This window comes from Anopheles bellator, chromosome 2, assembly GCF_943735745.2.
Source record: "Anopheles bellator chromosome 2, idAnoBellAS_SP24_06.2, whole genome shotgun sequence".
NCBI lineage: Eukaryota > Metazoa > Arthropoda > Insecta > Diptera > Culicidae > Anopheles > Anopheles bellator.
The window spans coordinates 2,643,189-2,665,873 of NC_071286.1; the positions used below are offsets into that span (position 1 = coordinate 2,643,189).

The 22,685-nt window shown below is 52.0% G+C and overlaps 4 protein-coding genes across 4 annotated transcripts; 3 read left to right on the top strand and 1 right to left on the bottom strand.

Moving 5' to 3' along the window:
* Nucleotides 1-1,842: 1,842 nt before the first annotated feature.
* LOC131211814 (uncharacterized) lies at nucleotides 1,843-6,689 on the top strand. The gene is made up of 3 exons (XM_058205444.1): nucleotides 1,843-2,650; nucleotides 4,748-6,400; nucleotides 6,460-6,689. Exons 1-3 carry the CDS (start codon nucleotides 1,843-1,845, stop codon nucleotides 6,687-6,689), a joined length of 2,691 nt encoding a protein of 896 aa, XP_058061427.1.
* Nucleotides 6,690-12,736: 6,047 nt separating this feature from the next.
* On the top strand, nucleotides 12,737-15,080 carry LOC131208975 (abnormal spindle-like microcephaly-associated protein homolog). Its single transcript, XM_058201927.1, has one exon. It carries the CDS (start codon nucleotides 13,335-13,337, stop codon nucleotides 13,710-13,712), a length of 378 nt encoding a protein of 125 aa, XP_058057910.1. The 5' UTR covers nucleotides 12,737-13,334; the 3' UTR covers nucleotides 13,713-15,080.
* Nucleotides 15,081-15,983: 903 nt separating this feature from the next.
* On the bottom strand, nucleotides 15,984-19,150 carry LOC131212063 (wolframin). Its single transcript, XM_058205789.1, has 3 exons — nucleotides 19,072-19,150; nucleotides 16,769-18,953; nucleotides 15,984-16,707 (listed from the first exon to the last, which is right to left on the bottom strand). The coding sequence occupies exons 1-3, from the start codon at nucleotides 19,148-19,150 to the stop codon at nucleotides 16,263-16,265; spliced, it is 2,709 nt and encodes a 902-aa protein (XP_058061772.1). The 3' UTR covers nucleotides 15,984-16,262.
* Nucleotides 19,151-19,743: 593 nt separating this feature from the next.
* LOC131212064 (DNA replication licensing factor Mcm5) lies at nucleotides 19,744-22,016 on the top strand. Its single transcript, XM_058205790.1, has 2 exons — nucleotides 19,744-19,898; nucleotides 19,962-22,016. Exons 1-2 carry the CDS (start codon nucleotides 19,744-19,746, stop codon nucleotides 22,006-22,008), a joined length of 2,202 nt encoding a protein of 733 aa, XP_058061773.1. The 3' UTR covers nucleotides 22,009-22,016.
* Nucleotides 22,017-22,685: the final 669 nt, after the last annotated feature.

Sequence of the window (22,685 nt, forward strand, 5' to 3'; positions counted from 1 at the left end):
GGTGTGCTTATATCGCCAACGTTCAATCGGTTGCATACGTTATGACACATCCTCTTGGCTAATTGCCTAAAGAAATGGTTTGCCAACATTACTGCTCTTGACAAGAGTCAAAGTCGTTTGTGCATGCAAAGTTTCACTTCTCTGTTAAACAGTTTTAGTATAAGTCCAGCTAAAGTGTGATCAATTTTTCTAACAATTGGCATCGTTCTATCGATGAAATCTTGGCGTAAAACTGAACATACATTATTCATTGATAGAAGATATGATCACTAAGCGACGCCGTCGACATCAATCTTCTATACATACTAATTGCTTCCACTGGGCGTCTCCATGTGCCGTGGACACCGGTTCGCTGATCTAGACCCACAAAAAATTATAGGGTTGACGCACGATACAACAGCACACGATACCTTTTCGAACTTACACTGTTAAAAGCTCAACTCTCTACAAAGACGCTTTTAGCATAGTGCGGCTGCGAAGCGACTTCAACAAAGAACAATTCTTTGTTGTTTCCGTTCGAGATTTTATCTTCACGTGGCGTCACACCTACACATTTTTTTAGCTGAAATGAAGCAACCGCGGCGATGGCGGCGTAGTTCAAGGGCAAACGGTTGTAAGTTCACCGGCTTGTATCCAAACTTTGCGGCCGTTGGCGAGTTCAATGACTTTCGATTGGTCTTCGCCGAGCGGAGGAATGTCCTTGAATTTTGTTGCGTGCCATCGCTGGCAATCGTCCTGCGACAGGCGGGTGTTTACATATAATGGAAATTATTCACCTTCTATGATTAACCGTCGGTAGTTCTGAGTAGGAGAACTGGATTCCTACGTTCCTTTCGTAGAAAGAAGATATTCTAGCGGAGAGTTTTATTGCATTGATAAACCATCAAACATTGTCCTTAACCAGTAACCAGTTAGTTTTGCACTGTTTTCTTTAATTCGCACAATTCATAATTCATAGCAGTTGTGCGAATGGGATGAGTTGTTTAAAAAAAGACCGAGTACTAAGTAGAAGGACTAGGCAAAGAACAGGCCTTGCACGTGTCGTTGCACTACGCTGTTTAGGGTTCACAACCAATGACCGTTTCGCCTCCAAACTACCGGACAGTGGCTTCTTCCTGCGAATAGTTTGAGCGTCTGGCAACGTGCCAGAACCACTTCTTGGCAAATGCGTGCATCGAACACCGTTCTCCGCCTTTGAAAAGTGTATCGAATGACCGCTTGAAACGCTCAAGGCACACGCCCTTCAACGACTTCCACCGATGAGCTAAGAAAAACGCGCCCTCAACGTTAGGGGGTTAAACTTGAATTTGAATTTCGACAATCATGCGTGTTCTGGCAACTGTTTGAGACATCGCAGTGAGCGTTGACCTCGACTTCCGTCGCATGTTTCTTTCCTTGCTGTCTAGTACCTTTTCGTAGTACCTTCCACTTAAACCGAGGGACAAACTTGAACGAACCTCGTTTTGTTTTCCCACGACGGTTACCAGGGCGACGAGCCCGTTGCCCGTTTCTCCGGTGTTCCTCATAGTTTGGAGCGGACTCTACACACTTGAGCTGTTGCAGGGTGCCGTAACCTTGCGAACGGCGCAAATAGGTGCGATTGTTAGATGTTGGCAGTCAAACGTTATCGATTAGTACGTTACAGCCTGCCTTAGGAGCCTTTGCCGCTGGATGAAGGACACTAATTAGGCGCCGCACTGGCCGCCAGGACCGTAGTCGTTTGGCTGGTGGCGTAGCTAGTGGTCGATGATTTCCAGTGCAGTGCAGATCACCCGACTCTGAGAGCGAACGTTGTGAACTGTACCGCAGTGCTAGTTTGGTGCGACTTTCGACGAGCGCACCATGCCGATATCAGCGCCCAAGATTCCTGACGGCCTCCCGGAGCTGATGCGAGGGTTGGCCAAGAGTGTGATCAAGGAGAACCCAGAAAATCTGTACGTACACGCGGCAGAATACTTTGAGAATCTGATCCGCGAACGGGATGGCGAATTGGACCGGGGCTACCAAGGCTTCAACGCGTACCAGGTTTACGCGGACTATAAGGAGCAGACGCGCGAAAAGCTGGGCCTTGCGCCCACGAAGCAGCCCTCGGGCAGCGATGGGGAGGACGCCGGGGATACGGGCAGTGGAGATAGTGGCTCGAGGTCCAGGGGACGGCGACGTCGTCGGACGCGCAACCAGCCGTCCACGGAAAAGGACAGCTCCGTGCCGGTTGCTGTGAAACCAGACACTGGCGAAGTGGCGAAACAAAAGTCCCTATCCGAAGACAGCGTGGAACCAGTGTCGGTGGTGGAGGACGAAGTTCTTAAGGTGCACTACAATCCACCAGAGGCAGCCCCTCCGGGACGAGTGGTCAGTGCGCAGTCGGTAGAAGCGGAACAAGCCGTGCTGACGGTGCTGGAAGATGACCAGATACTAGACTCTGACGGTAAAGACACGGCCGAGGAGGATGATCCCGTCGAACGTGCTGATGATGACGATATAGGCACAGCTCCCAGCACGGCCGAAATAACGGAGGAAGCGGCACCGGCAGAACCATCGTTAGCGAATGAGGAAATTCCGTTGCAGGATTTGGAAACGTGTTTCATGTACGCAAATGTGGAACATTCCGAGGACATTGCCGAGGGTGTCGTGAGTGATTTGAAAAAAGGTGATACAAAAGCAACAGAGAAAGCTCCGAAGCAGGAACAACCACTTCCGGTACCGGCTGTTGATGAGAATGTAACTGACGTGCCCGTTCTAGAATCCGGTAATTCGGTGGAGAAACTGGAAGACAGCAACACTGATCCTAGGCTGGATCGCTCAGAAGCCGACGAACCTATTGGGAAGCCCACGGAAGTGCAGTTGGTGGGACAGGACGTTCCCGAAGGCGAAATTGGAAAGCCCCAAGACATTGACGAGACTAAGCTGGACGAAGATCAAGAAAAGGAAGCCGAAAAAGTTCCCGAGAAACCCAGCAGTCGGTCGGGATTCGCAGAGGCAGCAGTTAAATCTACATCGGGTAACCGCAGCAACGACGAAGCTTTGGCGAAACAATTTGAACCCGAGATACTGGCAAATGAGGCATCACCGGAAACCGGAAACGAGCAGAATGTTCCGGAAAACGCTGCACTTTCTGTAGATGCCGACGCGAACAAACCTGAAGAGGAAACTATACCTATCGAAACGGATGGCCTGACTAAAACTGCAAATGGTGCTGATACGAAGGAGCCCATTAAACTAACATCCAGAATGGGAATGGATGACGACGAACCGGTTGGCGATCGTGTATTGAACGATCACGCTATTGATGAAGTGGATGGGGGGACTAGCGATAAAGACGCAAACAGTATTACAGATCCCATAGTTGATCGTGAGAACGGTCAAGTAGCAAGTGATTCCAATAAGGATGAAACCGTACCCAGCATTACTAACGACACTGAGCAAACCGTAGAACCAACCCCCTTAGATCCCGTGAGTCGTAGCGAAGATTTGCAGAACAGTTTATCACGCACTGGAAGTAAGGAGAATGATGTAGGATCTAAACAGGATCTGGCGACGGATAAACCGGAACCGGAAGAAGCACCCCAGAAGCCGGAAGATGTACCAGACGGTGGCAATAACCAAGAGCAATCTACTGATAATGAAGAGACTCGCGGCTCGGAATCGATCATATCTCCCAAACATGAGCCTGCTTCAACTCCTCCAAGCGGAGTAAGTCCAGACCAGACCAGCATAGTAGCAACTGAGAAGACGGATAGAACAGAACCTACCAACACTGAAGAGCCGAACCGTGTCGTGCCGATTGACGTTGGTCTCGAGCCGGATGTTGGTGTTTCCGAACAAGATGACGCGAAGAAAGATGAACGCACCAAAAATGATGATGCGCCAAATTTAACGGCTGCAGATGCCGAACCATTCGGTGACGACATCACGGATGTTCCCGTCGTAGAAGAAATGGTTGCAAAAACATCACGATCGTCTGTGGAGAGTGAAATGAACAAAACCTCGGTGGATTCTGATAAGTTGGACACGGTTCAGCCGGAAGCCACCAAGGAGGAGACTGCTGTTGAGCAAAGTGCCGTGGATGAGCAAGCGGTTCCGGAACCGTCACCACCGGTTGGTGGTGGCAACGATGAAGTCAATAAGCTTGAAGCTACAAAAAAGGATAGTGGCGAGAAAAGCAATGAACCGATTCTTGGCCAATCGACCGAACAAGAAACTAATAGCGGCGAAGTTACAGAATCTTCATCGACGTTGAAAGATGCTCCAATTGAAGGACCTGTTCTCGATGGAGCAGCAACTAAGGAAGATCGCGGCTCACCCACAAAAAGTGGGGACGAGATGTCGTTACCCGAAAGTTCAACAAATCAGTTCGTGCACAATCCGTCCGTGGACAATGATCCACAGACCATCCAACAGTCCGCAGAAGGCAACGAAGCAAAAAGTATTCCGAGTGAAGCAGTGAAAGTAGCGGAAACCGGTGCTAAAGATGTTGAAAGTACTTTGAACAAAAGTGTAGAAGCGACTAACAATTTCGAGCCGGGAGAGAACGGCAACATCTCGGGCCTAGAGCCTACGGAAGATTCTACTCCAGCGAGTGACAAGCAAAGCTCGATTGAGAAACCAATCGAAACCGAACCACAAACGAAGGGCGACGGAACGGAATTGGAAGGCGCATCTGAGAGATCTACAACAATTGAAACCAGCACTGGTGCTGAGGAAAAGTCCAAACAGTTGGATGTCCCTGAACCGGGTGTGCCGGAAGCTGACGTTGCGAAAGATCCCAAAGATGAGGCTCCACAGCCGGAAGCCGAACGGCCCGGATCAGCAAACCCATCATCACCCCAGCAGCAAAGCCTCGAGGAAGTCGTCGAAGAACCGTGTATCAAACGTGAAGTTTCACCTTCAAAGACGCTTCCGCCGGCCGAGAAAGAGGAAAGCATCGACCGGTCCAAGGACCAAGAGTTGGAGGAGATCAAAAAGGTCGATCTGAGCCAGCTGAGCAAGGACTCGGCGGAGGCGCTGTTTTACAGTTTGAAGAAAAGTGCCCTAGAGAACCAGGACCCCGAAGGATCGGCCGAATCGGGAGAAGCTCCCAAAAGCCGAGACAGTAACGGTGGCGACGACGACGACGACGATGTGGTGGTAACGGAGGAACCACCGGAGGTCACCGCGCCCGAAGATACCGCAAAACGTACTTTTACGGACGATTTTTTAGATGAAAACCCGCCCGCGGAAGCAGAGGCACCGAGTGATGCGCCGGTTGACACGCCAGAGGTCGCGGGCCCCGCAAAGAAACTGTCGGAAGGGTCGACTGAAAATGAGGACGACCTAAGCCCGATGCAAACGGCATCGATGCGACTGAAACAATTTCAAGACGCGATGCACGGCCGGGCGGATTCGGCCGAGGGCGAAGGTGAGGCCGCGTCGGCCAAACGACCCGTCATGAGGCGCTGTATGACCGAAATGGCGGAACTGCAGCGCTACGTTTCCGCGGATGAGTCCGCGGACCCGAGCTACGTGGAGGAGGAAGACCAGTTCGATGGGTACTACATCGGGCACATTAAGAATAAAATCCTTGCCTCGTCCGTGTCGGTGGCCGACTCCGACTGTTGCGATCCGGCCCGTGGCTCGTCCGGGGATTCGGGCGACGAGAACAACGTGCGCACGGCCCTGGAAACGATCGCTTCGACCGATACGGAATCGACGATCGCTTCTCAGGCCACAATCCAGCAGGCCGGCAAGCGGAGCTACCTCCAGAAGCACCCGCAGAACACGTCGTCCAACATTCCGTACGCATCGTTCGGGAATGCCGCCATCGACAAATCGCTGGACGAGTTCATCGAGCGCGAGGAGCGGAACAAGCAGGACGAAGCGTTTGCGGAAGCGGCCACCAAGATCCAGCGCTCGTACCGGACGCACAAGAAGAGACTGCTCCGCGATTACCACAGCACCATGCGGACGTGCACCGAGGACGCGTCGGCCGAAAGCGGCGGAGAGGAGGCATCCAACGTCATCCAGATCAAGCTCGATCAGAAGCGCGCCACCGACCTGGGACCGCTCCCGTCAGACGGGGAAGAGGAAAGTCCCGATCCGGGCGCTGGGTCGCTCCACGTACCGCCACGTGGCCGTCCCATGCAGAGCCTCAACATCGACGAGTACGACACCGTGACGCGACGCCAGATGTTAACGCGCGGTGTGGCCATGCAGAGAAACTCCACTCCGGACGACGATTCGGGCAAGTCAACCAATGCCTCGACCGATCGTAGGTCGTCGCTGAGTGGTGGTGGTGGTGCTGGTGGTGGTCCGGTGGCATCCGATTCCCCACCGGAAGGGGAAGAGCAGCCCTCGGCCGACCCCACGGCAGTTGCCACCAGCGGCTCCAGCGACGACGGCGACCACAAGTCACCGGGATCAAGTTAGTAGGATTGGCCTGGCTGGTTCTGCCGCATCGCCGCTGACTTTGGTCTTTTGCAGAGCCGCCCGGGGACTCGGAACGCGATCGGGAAGCTGCCGCGTTGAAGGGTCTGGCTCGGTCCAGCTCCACCGGTCAACGGGCACCGGTGGATGTGCAGAGCTTGCTGCTCATGGCTCGCCAGCGGACGATGCCGGTACAGATCGACTCGTCCGTCATCCGGGTGCTGCCGAAGCACATGCGCAAGCGGATCAGTAGCGCGGACCTACCGAACGGTGGCAAGCGCAAATAAATACCGGTCCGTTGTGCTATCCGGTTTCATCCCCAGAGTGACCGGAGTACCGAGTAGAGTAGAGCAAGTACCGAGTCACTGCCCCGAGTCTGTACTCCGCATGCGTTGCTATCCATTGTTCCCCAGTAGTGCTGTGGTTCACAGTAATATGTAGCTATGAAATATATCCAGCCACGGACCAGGCCAATGGACCAATCGACATTTTTTCTTCGAACTGATTGTAGATTGTAGTCGCTTCCACTCACCTCGCTGCACGCTATCTGGCACTACCGAATCTGGGAAAACTTATTAAGGATGTAAACAACTCAATGGCACTCAGATGGCCAAATGACTTCGGTGCGATTATCTCACACCGAGAGAGATGTCGGGGTGACCTCAGCTGTCGCTGGAGGAGCAATTGCGCGATAGTGCGGGCGTCAATGACCACCACAACGCTCTGTTTGACTGGTTCGGGAACCCTGGTTAATCTATCATTCGACACGTCGTTAAAGGGGGTCGCCACGTCAGGGCTGTCAGTAGTGGTTTAAATTTTTTATCACCAACCTACTTTTGATAAAACCACACCGTGTCACGCGGTGAGCAAGTGTCACAATTGAAGCCAGATTCCGGATTCGCCAAGATGGGCCAAGGTATTGGCGGACCTCGGGTATTTCGTAAGCAGCAATGGTGTTACTTCAGAGGTTCCCAGAGGTTCTGCAGATGCCTTAATAAAGATGTCCGATTAATGGCGAACAGACGGGAGCAGAACGAGCTCTTATCTCCAGCTTGGACCTAGATGTAGAACAACGGTTGGACTAGGGACCCCCGATGAGTGTTCTTCTTTGTGGAAATGAGGGCGAGGTACAAAGCGCAGTCCGCAGTGCTATTGTGGCACGCGACCGCAAATAGGTCATCCTAGAGGGAACAAAGCATGAGGCGTACGAGTGGTCAAGGCCTTCCTCTAGGAACTCCACAGGACAACCTTCCTGTACTACCGTATAGGGTCACCTTGGTGCCGGGGAGAGGGTCAAACACTCCGACTCCTACGATGACCTGAACTACGCACTACGCATGCCGATATCGCCCCGCGTAGATCGGTAATAGATTGGGGAGCAGTCACTCTGAAATTCCGCATTTAACGGACCGAAGCACCGGACGACGACGCACAGACACGCCATACTGCTTCGCTGCTGACGTCAATTGTCAATTGGCCCGGCTGGTTGTGCGTTGTTTTAAAACACCGAACCATCCACCCGATTCCGATGTGCGAAATGGCGCAAAGATGGCCCCAACATTCGGCACGGTCGCACTGAGGACAAAATGTCCCCCCCTTCGTCATGTGGGGGCGCACCGAATAAATAACGGCCCCCGGTTCGGTGACGTAGCCAGAGCTCGGCTGGAAAGTAGATCCGATGCAGATCGGACCGGAGCCGGCACAACACCCACCAGCAGCAACGGGCTGACCTTGACACTTTCGGAAAACTGTCGCTAATGTGTAGTATTTTATGAGATTTTCAGGCCGACCAGATCACCAGTGCGAAGTGGACACTTCGTCGGAGGCCATTTGCGGTTAGCGATCCGCGGTCGCTCACTCAGCCGAAAAACATCTTCACTTCCTGCGTGCCAGCGGACCCGCCTCTCCCTGAGGGGGCAAGTATGATTGGTTTTCGACTTTGGAGATCACCTACATTTTTGTAGTACACGGCCCTGGGCCGGGCCGTCTATGGTCCGTCCATCAGGCCCGGCTAGAGAGAGAAAGAGAGAAGTGTGTGCTGTGCCGATCTCGTTGGTTTATTAATAGGTAACTGCACGGTGGCAACGATCCTCCGCCGACCTTACGACACCATCCCAGCTCCCGGTCATTTTTCGACCACTCCTCGACATGCCTCGACACCGGTCAATGGTTTGTGGTACATTCTTTCGACAAGATCGTGGGGACCCTTCCGCTATCGGGTCCACACTCCTGCCGGACGCCGTTGCCGTCGGTATTTATTAGTATCGTAGACGTAAATTACAATAAAGATCTTACACAAGCTATACTGCAAGTAGTAATTAAAAGCACGGAAAGAAATTGTGGCCGTTTTACTACGTCCTGCCCACGTTTTGGCAAGTGCGCGCGGCCACACTTCCGGTTGGCAGTGAAGGAGGCGCAAACGAGGCGCATTTCAACCCGAACCGGTCGGTCGTCAGTCATATTTTACGAAAGTTCAAGTGTGACCTGCCGCTCCCTTCTTCGCTCCCCTTTTTGGCACCGGCCACCGGTACGGCAAATAAACTATCTCGGTGCCCCCCCCTGTCCCCGGGGAAGCTGGGGAATTTTGACGATCGCGATGATGATGGTGTGAAATGTCGAGAATGGCGTTCCGATGCGTGCTCCATCTTGCGTCAGGGTGATGCATTTTAGTGGCCCACTCAAGCGGTGCCGACCTTGCGCCAAGATCTTAGTCTTAGGCTTAGGGCGGCATTTGAACGATCGATCGATCGAACTCCTATTTGCGAAGTGGAATCGATGGAACTTTTCTCATCAATCATTAATTTTAAGACCCATAAATCAGTTAGCTAAACGCAGGCGCTTGGCCTTCGCGCCTCGCTGTGGAAAACGTTTCACATCTGTCCCCGCCCGAGATTGCACTCCCAGGAAAATAGGGGGCCTCGTCTGAATGGGGAAGTAATTTTTATATGCATTTTAACGCGCCGTGACCTTCCTGTCGTCATATCTTCCGACAACCGGGTTGACTGGTGACGGATAAACACTGGCGACTGCGCTATCATGCGCACCGCATGGCGGTTTATTTTCGTGTGCTGTGCCGTGTGATATAACGTTGATAGGCCTGCCCCGGCCCCGGCCGGATGGCAGAACATTGGGCCCGGTTGGTTAAAAATGTAAAGAAAACATAATGTGCTCCCAAATATTGAGGGATGAAAGTTTATGGCCCTGGCGCAGCGAGAGCAGCATTACGGCACCACCAGACAACCACCAGTTGGCAGCTTTGGGCCCGTCCGGGACCTTGAAACATTTCATTACGACGGGATGACGGGTTATTATCGCAACAATTGCGCTTCATTTCACGATGTGGTCTCCCCGCAATCCTGCAATGGAATGGGGGTCAATGGTACAGTTCCAGAACGCATACACTAGTTCATTAGAACCGTAAAGTAACATAAAATTTTTACAATCTGTTTAAATGTTCAGTTGATACACTTTGTTTCGCTGCCCACGATAAGTGCTTCCAATGAAAAGGAGTGCGCTTAATTTTCAACTCCGATAGTTATGGCTAACGACGATGGTAACGATTACACTTTGTTAATATTATCGCATCACTCAAAGAAAGGGAACCAATTTAGCCTTCAACAGACGATCATCGTGCACGATCGAGCTGAAAAAATCCGTTTGACGTCACAGAATCTCGCAACCTGGAGGCGTAAATTAGATTAAATTTAAATCTCTCCCTCTCTCCAAGAGCAACTTCCCGGTAATGGGCTTTCCAATGGTCGTGACCACGCCGGCAGTGAAACAATCTGCCGGAGCATTATGCAAACCAATTAGTGGCCTGTGGGGGGGAGGCAGGAACTAAGAAACAGAGAATTAGAATAACAAATCTGTGGCGTCACAAGCGGCACACCAGGCTCCCGCCAACGATTCGATTGACTCCGTTCGGGAATCAATTAATTGTCCGATCGATCGGTTGGGACTGGAGGCACTGGACGACCCCCTTCAGACTGAAGTTGTGCAATTATTCAACACACACACCCACACACGCTTTATTTCCATCATTGGGAAGAAGGACAAACTCGGTATGATGACGTGCAAAAAGTTGGAAAAAATCCGAATCAGCTTCAGTCGGGCGCCACCACAAACCGGTGAGTGATTTCCGTCAGTGTTGCGGCCTAATAGAATCATTCGAATCGAATGTGTCCGCGGCCCGTGCCCGGGGGGGGTCAGCCACTAAATGGCTGCCAACGAGTGAGATGGTTCGTCTGCGGGTCGGATGATTGCACCCCTAAGAAGTAAAAATAAATCCTTCCGTTTGTGGTCCAATTTACTTGCGGCCCGCGCTGTTTGCATTATTTAGCATAAGATGAAAAGGGCCTTTAAAGGGCCCACAAAAGAGCAACGACGGCCATTCCGGTTCGCTTTTCTCTCCCGTAATTGAAGCTCGGGGCACGCTACAATCCCGATCAATTTAAAATTTCCCCCTGGTGGACCAGGGACTACACCAAAGCACAGGGGCAGAGAATTGATTTTTGGTACGCAGTCACGACGGCACTACTTCCTGTTGACAATCCTGGTACAGGTGGCCCGAAATAACGGAACAGATAGTTAGATGGAAATAAATGCATTGTAACATCCTTTCGAGTGTAGCGTTTATTGCAGTTGCAGTTTAACCGCACCGAACGCTCCGAACTGCATTCTCTGCCACGATGGACAGCAAACACAGTTGTGGAGTGATGAGTGAAAAAAATAAATAAAAAAGGCGTAAACACTAGAATGACCAGACAGCTAACAGCGAGTAAACAACACGCGGCGGCGGCGGCGGCGGCGGCGCCGGTATCTGCTCTGAGTGCCGATGTCCGCTGTTGAGAATGGCTTTTTTATTGCATTTCTTCTACGGCTTACAAATATAGTTTAATAGGTCGCCCGACCTGCGGCAACCCGACGACACAATTCCCATTTTCGACACACAATCTGTTGGCCTCCCCTTCTGGGCGAACGTTTCTAGAAAAGGAATAATTTAGGCATTCGAATTTGTCATGCTCGCCATTGAACACGTGCGAACGCGGGTCGCCAGCGCGATCGTTTCTCGTAAATCAATCATTTCGAAACAAGAAACACCAATAAGTAAATACGCAATAAAAACTGAAACACGCAGCAACAACACAAAAAACGGAGCAGCACAATAAACACACCTCCAGACGCGCGAGTACCATGAGGTCACGGGTTCGTCAGGGGTTCGTCAGGTGTGTGACCCTGGCCAAGAATGGTCGTGTCGACAGAAACGCCATTCTATTGGTTTTGTGTCCGTTTCGGCGTGTGTATGTGGTGCATTATTGCTCAGTTTTTGCATCCCTCTCATTGACCACCCTTTCGCAGGGAGAATGAAAAAACAAACCCCTTAAAATAGTCATTCCAAGCGAACGGGACCGGTCATCGACGCTGCCTATAAATGGCGGGCTGGAAGCGCGTTGTATGATCCTCACCCGATGCCACTGACGCAGGTTTCCCATCCGATGCCCCTTTCGTATCGATTTCCCTAGTGACTGAATTTTCCCACCGGCCACTCTGTGTTGGTGAGCAGGAAATCAGACCCACCCGTGCCGTGCGGCACGTGTGGCAATAGATAGCCGGTCCAAATCACGCCGATGATGACTGGCCGAAATAAACGGCACGAGTTGCATCTGCAGCTTCAGCTGGGGCCGGCCTATTGTTTGACTTCTGCCGTCTAGCCCGGACCGGATTTGAAAACGGAAAATGTAAATAGCACCCCATTCGGTCAAAGAAGACCGTCGGTCGGTGAATCTCATTAGCACCGGCCACGGTTCGTACGCACGCCCGCGCCACGCTGGCCGAAAGGCTGACAGCAGCATTAATGTTTTCGACACATTTTGCGTTACGGATTCGCGTGTGGCCGGAACGTCGTTTTTCGGATAACCGTGGAATGTGTTACGCGATTTGTTGCTGGCCATCCGTGGTGACGCAGAACCCACAACGGACCGGACGCGGTGCTGCCATCACTGAACACCGGGGAGTGAATGATGAAATATGATCATCTCACCGATCACCTCACCGATCACCTCAACGGTTCACAAATCATAAATCATACGCGGATAGGTAGGCAGTGGAACGGGGGGCCAGTAATAAATTTATGATCCATCACTGTACGGGAATCAAAACGAGAGACACGAGAGAGAAACGAGAGAGAAACGAGAGAGAAACGATAGAGAAGCGAGAGATGAAAGAGAAAAACAGAGCCCGGGAACGCTAAACGCAAAATCAGAGTGAGGTTAGTCAGAAAGTAAAGAGACGTATTTTCCGAAAGGGTTATTTCAAATTTCGAGCGAACGGACGAACAATTTCGTTCGGTTGGTAATATTTTCGACAGCGTTAAGATTTCCCGTCAAGTTTTGCGTGTTTTCCGGTTCCGGGTGGAAAGCAGAACTACAATAACTAGAACTAAGCGAACGAGGTACGTGATCGAACCGTAAACGTTCTCTTTCGTCCGCGGTTTTTAAGACATTTAAGTTTATTCGATCATTTAAACGACCGCTTCGAACGATCGGTCTGCGCTCAGCGTTTAAAGTGCTCAACAACAAAATCGTCTTCTTCTTCGGCAAAGAACCCTTTCCCGATTCGATCGCAGAAGAACAAACGAGAGTGAATTGATCGTGCGTGCTCCCGGGTGAAAGTTTCCGGCCATCTTGCATCTCAATCGGACACGGCGGATCGCGGATCAACTGTGCGTGCCCGTGGTTGTCTGTTTTGTGCGTTGCGCGGCCAATTTGTGCTAAACGAACTGGGGTACGTGATCTCGTAGCGTAAAACACTCGCCCCGGTGCGCGAGTGAGTGTTTGGCGATCGAAAACATTCGCACGAAAATCAACGGGAAAACCGGTTTCGGGAAAAGGTGCCCAAACAGTTCGATCCACCGATCGGTGCGCACCACGTCAATGCACATTCATCCGAGCTCGCCCAACTCGTCGCAGTCGGAGGACGACGCGGCCACGAAAATCCAGGCCGGATTCCGTGGCTACCGGGTGCGCCAACAGATGCGTAAGGGCGGATCGGCTGGAACCATGGCCAACGGTGGTCCGATGTCGGGCTCGGCTTCGGGAGCGGCCGTCAGCGGGCGCAACGCGACTGGTGCGGTGGCCGGCAGCTCCGGCACGGTGGAGGACAAATCGGCCACCAAGATACAGGCCAACGTGCGGGGTTTTCTGGTGCGCAAGAAGCAGAAAATGGCGTCCGACGCGGCCACCAAGATACAGGCCAGCTTCCGTGGCTTCAAGACGCGCAAGGAGCTAAAGTCGATCAAGAAGGACAAATAGAGGCGGCCGCACTGGTTCGGTCTCTGCATCGGGTTGGCACGATCGGACGAACCGTGAGGCCCAGCGCGCCCCCCTCGAGGGGTCCCACCACCGTCTTCTTCCGGATGCTGGGGTTGTGATACGATCGTTTCTGGGGGACAATAACACAGACTAACAAAAGAAGTAGCTCGGAAGAAAACAGGGTGTAGGTAGAGGCTGACCTTACGCGCTACGGCACGGGAGCGAGGGAACGAAACCAGAAAGAAGGTCACATTGGATGGCTCGCGTGAAGACCTCCACCGATCGTTCGCCTGGGGTGTCGGGTGTAGCTTTAGAATTCAAAACAGTTTTTTTTATATACTCTACGTTTTTTACTGTCTCACGAACGGGGAAAAGTGCCCCAGGGTGGCGCGCGCCGATTGTTTATCTCCGCCCGAATTGATCGTTTTCGTTCTTCAGCGCTGGGTTTTCGTAGCTTTAAAAAGATCCCAAACCCAAGAGCCGCGATGGTGTTTGTGAACAAAAGCAGTGTTGAAGCCCCCTACTGCTGCTGGTGATCGGTTTGTTTGTTTTTGTTTTTCGTTCAGCTTATGGTCTCCCGCGGCCAGCATCTTTTTTGGTGCCACCGCGGCGCGAAGAATTATTCATGAGACACCACACAACAAACGCGGCGGCTGTTGTTTCCAAATCACGCTTGCCCGTACATTGCGTGACCGGATGCGTTACAGATGCGTCCGATCGGAGGGGGCGATCTTGCTTCATCTGCTGCCGCCGCCTCCGCCGCTGCCACTGCTGGCGTCATAAATCTCCGCAACCGCTTGCCATTGCACATTGGCACTAGTTTAAGCAACTTATTGGGCAAGTCATACGGGCGGCCGCGGCAAGAACCGGGAATGTATTGCAAAGTGCGTTTTATCTTCGGTTCATCCCCCGGCCAATGGAGGCCACTGTAGCTCCATTTTCCCGCACACATTTCGGGCGGCCGGGGCCGGAGGAGCGTAGAGGAAGAAAAGTGAAAGCAATTATGCCGCCACCCAGCCACCCAGCCGGCCAAACGCACAAACAGTCTTCCACTGATGGGAACCAGAACACCGAAATGATGGTGTTTTTGAAATGTTTGTAGTACACTCTTCTGTATAGTGGTAAAGTGGGCAGCTAGGGCCGGTTTAGTGGCCAAACGGCGATGCTGAAGAATCTAAACTAGAACTGGTACAATAAAGAGAGAGAAGGAGATAGCAAGCCTGTAGCATGTTGAAAGTATTTTAGTTGTGCATTATTCTTTATGCTAGTGATGTAACAATATTTTTGTGAGAAAATAGCGAGTTGCTGTATTGCGTATTTACGGGACTGTGTAACTTGTAAAGTAAGAAAATAAAGTTATTATTCCAATAACAACCCAAAAGTGCGTAAACATTGGGTCGGTTAATATCACAAAACCTCAAAGAATAATGATAATTGTAGAAAAGTCGGCACAAACTTTCCACTTTTCGTTTTGCAAAAGTTTTGTTTCATTTCTCCGAGTTGGCCACGACCTTGCTTTCGATACACCTGTGTAAAGGATACAAGCGGAGCTCCAAGAAACGGTAATTGAATATTTTTAATTCTAAAATAACTCTTTCATCACCGGTACGGTAGCAGAGTTTCGCCCTCAGAAAGCATCAACCGGGCGGTGGGTTAAATTGGATCGGACCCGAACCCCGTTTCCCGGCTTCGTGACGATTGACGTGTTAATGTGTTTTTCCTCGGGTTCGGGGTTTTTTTCTTCCCACCGGCATTCTGGCCTCTTCACACAGTACCAAGTTTAGCTTGTTTTCACTTTGCCAAGGTGCACGATGCTTGCCAATGGACGGATGCTTGCCCCCATATCCTGCCGAGGGGCATGTCGTAAAGAGTACCCCGTCCGCGCGCCCCGAGTGACCGACGATCTGTTTGACAACCTGCAATAAAGTTTGCAACGGATGTGCGAAACGCGTCATATTGCGCTTGAAATAGAAGAAGAGTGTAATTTTTTTTGATTATTTACTTTACGTAACAGTGGAGACGACATCACCGAGAAGCAAGGATGACTTCAGTAGTCGCTCTTTCGACTCAAAGCTCCGTCGCAACAAATGTGTGGACTAAAATAGAGAACGATCACTTGGGACCCCAAATTATGGCTTAGTACCGGTCGAGAGAAAGCATTCAGGTCCTGCGAGGGAATCATCCCCGCGGTGTATAATTTATTTGCAAACATTCACATTTGTTTGCTCTTTCTTTACCTTCCTAAGGACGGCAAGTGCCGTGTGTATTTTAGCCTGTTAATAGTAATTCTTACGGTACAACGGTAAAGTAAAACTAAAAGTACACTGTGAACATTGGATGCGAACATTGGATTCAAACGATCGGAACCATTCTAGCTGGTAGCGGTTAGGGGCGTAAATGAACGATGCACAGGAGGTACACGAATGCAAGAAACTGACCGACAGGCGGCGAAACTGTCGACACGTGTGTGTCGCACTAGAAGACGACTAGCGAGCGTAAAGGTATGACCAGCAACGATTACGGTGTTCCAGGGTGCGGGCAACAGGCTCATTATTTGAAGATCACCACCGGGTTGAAGATTACATTCAGCAGGTATTTTAGCCCGCGCAGCAAATCCCTCATGCGACCATTCACCTTCAGGCCCTCGGTGAGGTGTACCGGCCTCAGGGCGGGGTTGCGACATTGAATACAGCCGACCGAATGCAGTTCGATGAGCGGATGTTTGCGCCCCAAACGCATACCGTGCACACCGAAGCCGGGCCCTCCGATGTTCAGTGCACCTCCAGCATCCCACTGCTGGTCGCTGGTTGCGGTGCTGCTGCCCGCACTGGCCAGTGCTTGCGTTGACCCACGTAACACGCCAACGAACCAGATGCGGTCGGAGTAGTTGAGACTTTGCGTAAAGTTACCGAAAGTGTGCTGAGCTCGCAGGATAATCTCGGCCGGTTTCGTCAACAGCCCGGTCGTCATACGAACCTTCAGTTCGTACTCGTAGCTGGAGAAGAAGAAAATTGATTTAAGTATCAAGAACTCCCGCTTGCACCCACCCGACTTACGTGTTCCATTTGTTCAGATGGCACGTCCGTTGGCGCTGCATAAAGTGTCGCAAATTTTCGCAGTCCCCCTCGGACGACCCGTTCAGGTTGCCGCAGTCCGGTTCGATGGGTTCACCGTAGATGCAGTTGATGCGATCGGCCAAAAACTTCGGCAGATAGCCCTCGATCAGCTCGGCGCGTAGGTTTTTGCGACTTGCGATCGCCATGTCCACCACCGTTCCTTCCCAGCGCACGAACGTACCGTCGAGATTGGTGCAACGGAGCTGTGTCCGTACCTTGTTCTCGCTGTCCCAAGCCGGCTGGTGGCAGAATTTGTAGTACAGATCCCATCCGAGGTTGGACGGTGGTGCACTGTGGTCCGTTGCTTCCTGGTGGCCATCGGACGATGCTTCGAACAGACCACCTGCCGCGTCACCCGTGGCAATCGTCTCGAAATTGGACATCATGTGCGGCAGAGTTAGAAAGATGGTACCGATAACGCAAACTGCGATCTGGAGGAAAGTGATGTATTTCTCGGTGCGCCTCGAACTTGCGGCGGCGATGGAGATGGCCACCGCCGTTATGGCAGCCGTGATGGACGACCACAGGCGGACGGTCGAGTCGGTCAGCGATAGCCACTCGATGACGGCAAACACGGGAATGAGCAGCGTGACGATGCCGAAAAGGGGTAGAAACAGAAGCAGCCCGGCCAGACCGAGGGCACCGCGCACCAGCCCAAACATGGTGGCCGACTGCGAGCTAATGATGCAGAGCTGCAACCAGGACAGAGTGACGCAGTGCGGGATGAGGTACTGATAGATACCGCGCCAGCTGTTGCGCCGTGCGATGTACACGAAAAATCCCGGTATCAACAGGTACAGCATCGCGCGGCAATTCAAACAAAACTCGATCCCATTACCGATGACGAAGGTGGAAAAGCCGGGCACCTTGAGATCCAGGAAGCGCCAACCCGTCGTCACCACATCGTCCATTTCGTACGGGTATTTGGCGAGTACGTTTAGCCCGAATGAGAAGAGGATCAGATAGTCCGGAAATGGGTCGCGTGAAGTGTAGATGAAGGCGAACATCGTGAGAAACGTGAGTACGAAGGCAACGACCGTTATTTCGGAAAGCGGTAGCCACTGGTCGCTAATGTTCGGCTGGAGCGTGATGTTGACGAAGAACGCAACGAAGAAGTACATGTACGGCTTAAGATTGTTGCGCAGGAACTGATTCTCCGAGGCGTTCGTGTTCAAGTGCTCATCGCCATAGCGCAGGAACAGCCCGGACCACATGCGGAAGTCGATGAACTCGTGCTTGGATTTCAGCATCCGAAAGCTTGACAATACCATCACGGCCAGGCTGAGGTAGTAGCCAGCGACCGGAACAAGCGACAGGAAATCGTCGCTCGCGTAGTACCAATACACGAGCAGCAGAATGCACAGCTGCAGCCAGGTACCGGCCGATCCGGGAAAGGTGGCCATCAACGACAGAAAGCGGTGGTAAAGCAGCTGAAAGAAGACCACCGGGTGGAAGAACGGTCGATGAAAGCACGGCACGTGGTCCAGGCTTTGTGGGTTCGGCACCGACAGCATCAGCGCGTCACTCACGGCCGGAAGGTGACCGTTCGCGTAGTTGACGGCGGCCGCCACGAGGTGCGCCTCGGAGATGTGGTTCACCGTCGGATTACGGTGTAATCGGTTACCGCTTAGACTTGCGGTGGGCGCCGATCCACGATCATGCCTTTCCGGGGTACCCCCAGAGCTGTGCTCCACACTACCGTCCGACTCGGCCCCGTCAGGTTGCGTGCGTTTACGCCGTTTGTCCATCTTGTATATCTCACGCATTCGCTTCACGAGCTGGGCCGCCGTCACGTACTCTTCTCCGTTCGACAAACTAGCAAACAGTTCCTGCGCCGCACGCCGCGCCGACCGTTCACCGGGGCTCATCTCCAGGATGCTTCGGACGTCCTCCTCGTTGGTCTCGTTGATGCCACGACCGTTCTCGTAGCACTCGCGCAGCAACTCGATAGAGGCCTCGTGACCTTGCTGGGCCGCCCGCAGCAACCAGTGAACGCCCTGCGCGTGGTTGTGGGCCGGATCCGTTTCGGCGTTCTCCTCCAACAGCTGCTTGGCCAAGGTGAACTGGACGTCCGAGCAGCCATCCTCGGCAAAGTGATACTTTAAATTGCGAAGCGACTTTTTATCTGAGAAAGCGAACAGATAATGCTCTTAGATGCCAGAACCAGTTTCAATTGCAAAACAGTTGGTCCGTATGGAGGGATGCAGGCGATGAGGTCATCCCCTGTCACGGCGGTGTCTTACCTTCAATTTTCCATTTCTTGCGCGACGATGACGGACCACCGTTGCTTTCGATGGGCGGTCGGTTAGCCCAGCTGGCCATTGCCGGAAGTGGTCAGGCAGGGCAGACAAACAAGCAAACTATCGGGTGCAGAGAAAAGCCGTTTCGCAAAGTGCATCAAACAAACATTTCTTTCGACACAAGGAAGGTGAAGTGTTTACAAAAAATGACAGATGCGGCTCGCGAAATGAAGTGTTGATTTCCCCTCTCTCTGGAGAGTCGCGACGTTGTTAGCTGATGGGTAATGCAACGGGAATTCGACAAGCGTACAAAGGGGCTGGTTGATTACTGCACCAAATATTTTACATCCAAAACGCTGCAAAAAGCTAAGATTCATAATTAAAATACCTTCAATACTTAAGCCCAATTCAGCTGTTGCTGTTGATGTGTAATTCCTAGAGCCAAAATAAGAATTAAATTAAATTTACTTGTTCGGCGAGCCGTATAAACGGACTGCAGTGAAGGATCGGTTTGCGCGCGAAAACGTCTTCTGTCGTTTGGCTTCCACAAACCGAAAGTTGTGTTCCGTTTCAAAACAGCATTTTCTGGTTGATTGGTGTTATCTGGTTTTCAGCGCATTCAAAAGCTTTGCTCATATTCGATAATATATTCGTTGGCCGTTAAACGTTTTCACAATGGATGGGTTCGACGATGTAGGCGTGTTCTTTTCCGATAACTTCGATCGCGATCAGGGACAAAACACGGATCAGATCAACCTGCAACAAGTGAAAAAAAAGTTCCGTGAATTCATCCGCACATTCTGCGAGGCAAACTTTTCCTACAAATATCGGTAAGTACACGATCTGCTTAGCCTAACGATCGTATTAATCCCCTTCGCCACCTTGATTCACAGTGATACCCTGAAGCGGAACTACCTTCTCGGTCGTTTCTATCTGGAGGTGGACATTGAAGATTTGGCCGGATTCGACGAATCACTGGCCGACAAGCTGTACAAGCAGCCGACGGAGCATTTGCAGATCTTTGAGGAAGCCGCGCGAGAGGTGGCCGACGAAATCACTTCCCCCCGGCCAGAGGGCGAAGAGATGGTCCACGATATCCAGGTGCTGGTAAATTCCGTGGCCAATCCGACCAACATTCGCGACCTCAAGTCGGAGAGTGTATCGCGGTTGGTGAAGGTGGCCGGCATCATTATATCGGCGTCGGGTATTAAAGCGAAAGCGACGCGCATTTCAATCCAGTGCCGTACGTGCAGCAATGTCATTCCCAACCTTCCGGTCAATCCGGGGCTCGAAGGTTACCAGTTGCCACGCAAGTGCACCACGGAGCAGGCGGGTCGCCCCAAGTGTCCCCTCGATCCGTACTTCATCATGCCGGACAAGTGTCGGTGCGTTGACTTCCAAGTGCTCAAGCTTCAGGAGCTGCCCGATTTCATTCCACAGGGCGAGATACCGCGCCACATGCAACTGTTTTCTGACCGGAGTCTGTGCGAGCGCGTGGTGCCCGGCAATCGAGTGCTGATCCATGGCATCTTTTCGATCCGTAAGATTGCCCGCCAGGGAAAGCAGGACGGCCGCGAACGGGCAATTGTCGGCGTCCGGGCACCGTACATGCGAGTCGTGGGAATCACGGTCGACACGGAGGGTGTTGGAGCGATTTCGCGTTTCAACAACATCACCACCGAGGAAGAGTCGACGTTCCGCAAGCTGGCTGCGAATCCGAACATTTTCGACACACTGGCGGACAGTTTGGCACCGAGTATTTTCGGCTCGAAGGACATCAAAAAGGCGATCACGTGTTTGCTGTTTGGTGGATCGCGGAAGCGCATGCCCGATGGCTTAACGCGGCGCGGGGACATCAACATCCTTCTGCTCGGTGATCCCGGTACGGCCAAGTCTCAGTTGCTGAAGTTTGTAGAGAAAGTGGCACCGATAGCGGTGTACACCTCGGGGAAAGGCTCCAGTGCGGCCGGCTTAACGGCATCGGTTATTCGTGATCCGGCGTCCCGGAATTTCATCATGGAGGGCGGCGCGATGGTGTTGGCCGACGGTGGTGTGGTCTGTATCGATGAGTTCGACAAAATGAAGGAAGATGATCGCGTGGCGATCCACGAAGCGATGGAACAGCAGACTATTTCGATCGCGAAGGCGGGCATTACGACGACGCTGAACTCGCGCTGCTCGGTACTGGCGGCAGCGAACTCGATCTTTGGCCGCTGGGACGACACCAAGGGGGACGAGAACATTGATTTTATGCCGACCATTCTGTCACGTTTCGACATGATCTTCATCGTGAAGGACGAGCATGATCAGAAGCGGGACATAATCCTGGCCAAGCACGTCATGAGTGTTCACATGAACGCCTCGAAAGCGACGGCGGAACCGAAGGAGGGTGAAATTCCGTTGGCCACGCTGAAGAAGTACATCCACTACTGTCGCATGCACTGCGGACCGAGGCTGAATGAGCCGGCGGCCGAAAAGCTGAAGAGTCAGTACGTGCAGCTGCGTTCGGGTATCGGTGAGCACGAACGGGCTACCGATAAGCGACTCTCGATTCCGATTACGGTGCGTCAGCTTGAGGCCATCATCCGTATTTCGGAGTCACTCGCCAAGATGCAACTGCAACCGTTCGCGACCGAAGCGCACGTCAGTGAAGCGCTGCGGTTGTTCAAAGTGTCGACGATGGCTGCCGCCAACAGCGGTTCACTGGCTGGGGTTGAAGGTTTTACGACGGAGGAGGACACGGAAATCTTGAACCGTATCGAGAAGCAGCTGAAGCGCCGTTTCGCCATCGGATCGCAGGTGTCGGAGCAGAACATCATCCAGGACTTTGCGCGCCAAAAGTATCCCGAAAGCGCCGTCCTGAAGGTAATTCACACGCTGATCCGGCGCGGCGATCTCCAACACCGAATGCAGCGGAAGATGCTCTATCGGCTTTCCTAACGCGATTTGACGGTTTCTTTTGTCACATTAGTGTTTGAATTCTTTTGTCTCGTTAAATGCGTGTTTTGTACCTTTACTAAAATAAATGACTTGTAACACAGGTTTTGGCACTAGGCTCTTTACATTTCTTATTGGCCCAATTCCCACACAAAGGGATGACCTATTTCGCTATCTAACGGACAAAGACTCAAGTCGCTTATCTGTACTTTCTCAAACCTGGGTTCGAATCAAAGTTTCTCACTTTTATTCGTTATATTAGGAGTATGCGTAGAAATTTATCGTTTGTTTACCAAATTGAATCGTTTATTGTTCAAAACTCTTAACAAACTAGTCAATCGAAGTAGTGTCCGTCGCTAGCCACTACTTTTTGCTTCTTTTTTTCCCCAACGCTTTCAAACGTCTGGAAATTGTTCCTTGGTCCACTCCACATGCATCTGCAAGCTGTTTTTCTGTTTGGCACGGGTCATCTTCCAGCAATGCTTCCAATTCTTCATCTGCGAACGTCTTCGCTGGTCCCGGGGGCTCCTTGTCCTCAATGCAAAAATCACCACTTTTGAAGCGCCGAAACCAATTACGACAAGTGGCTTCGCATATAACAGCATCGCCATAAGCCTCCCTAAGCAACCGGCATGCTTCGGCTGCAGTTTTCTTCAGATGGAAGTGATACAACAACACTT

What these genes read in the sequence shown, in the direction of transcription:
- LOC131212063 (XM_058205789.1), bottom strand. Translation starts at nt 19,150, where the DNA reads ATGGCCAGCTGGGCTAACCGACCGCCCATCGAAAGCAACGGTGGTCCG. An exon ending in CAAGAAATGGAAAATTGAAG is followed by an intron (nt 18,954 to 19,071) that starts GTAAGACACCGC and finishes TCGCTTTCTCAG; the next exon opens with ATAAAAAGTCGCTTCGCAAT. An exon ending in CATCTGAACAAATGGAACAC is followed by an intron (nt 16,708 to 16,768) that starts GTAAGTCGGGTG and finishes CTTCTTCTCCAG; the next exon opens with CTACGAGTACGAACTGAAGG.
- LOC131212064 (XM_058205790.1), top strand. Translation starts at nt 19,744, where the DNA reads ATGGATGGGTTCGACGATGTAGGCGTGTTCTTTTCCGATAACTTCGAT. An exon ending in AACTTTTCCTACAAATATCG is followed by an intron (nt 19,899 to 19,961) that starts GTAAGTACACGA and finishes CTTGATTCACAG; the next exon opens with TGATACCCTGAAGCGGAACT.
- LOC131208975 (XM_058201927.1), top strand. Translation starts at nt 13,335, where the DNA reads ATGCACATTCATCCGAGCTCGCCCAACTCGTCGCAGTCGGAGGACGAC.
- LOC131211814 (XM_058205444.1), top strand. Translation starts at nt 1,843, where the DNA reads ATGCCGATATCAGCGCCCAAGATTCCTGACGGCCTCCCGGAGCTGATG. An exon ending in CGTGAGTGATTTGAAAAAAG is followed by an intron (nt 2,651 to 4,747) that starts GTGATACAAAAG and finishes GTGTGCCGGAAG; the next exon opens with CTGACGTTGCGAAAGATCCC. An exon ending in CCACAAGTCACCGGGATCAA is followed by an intron (nt 6,401 to 6,459) that starts GTTAGTAGGATT and finishes GGTCTTTTGCAG; the next exon opens with AGCCGCCCGGGGACTCGGAA.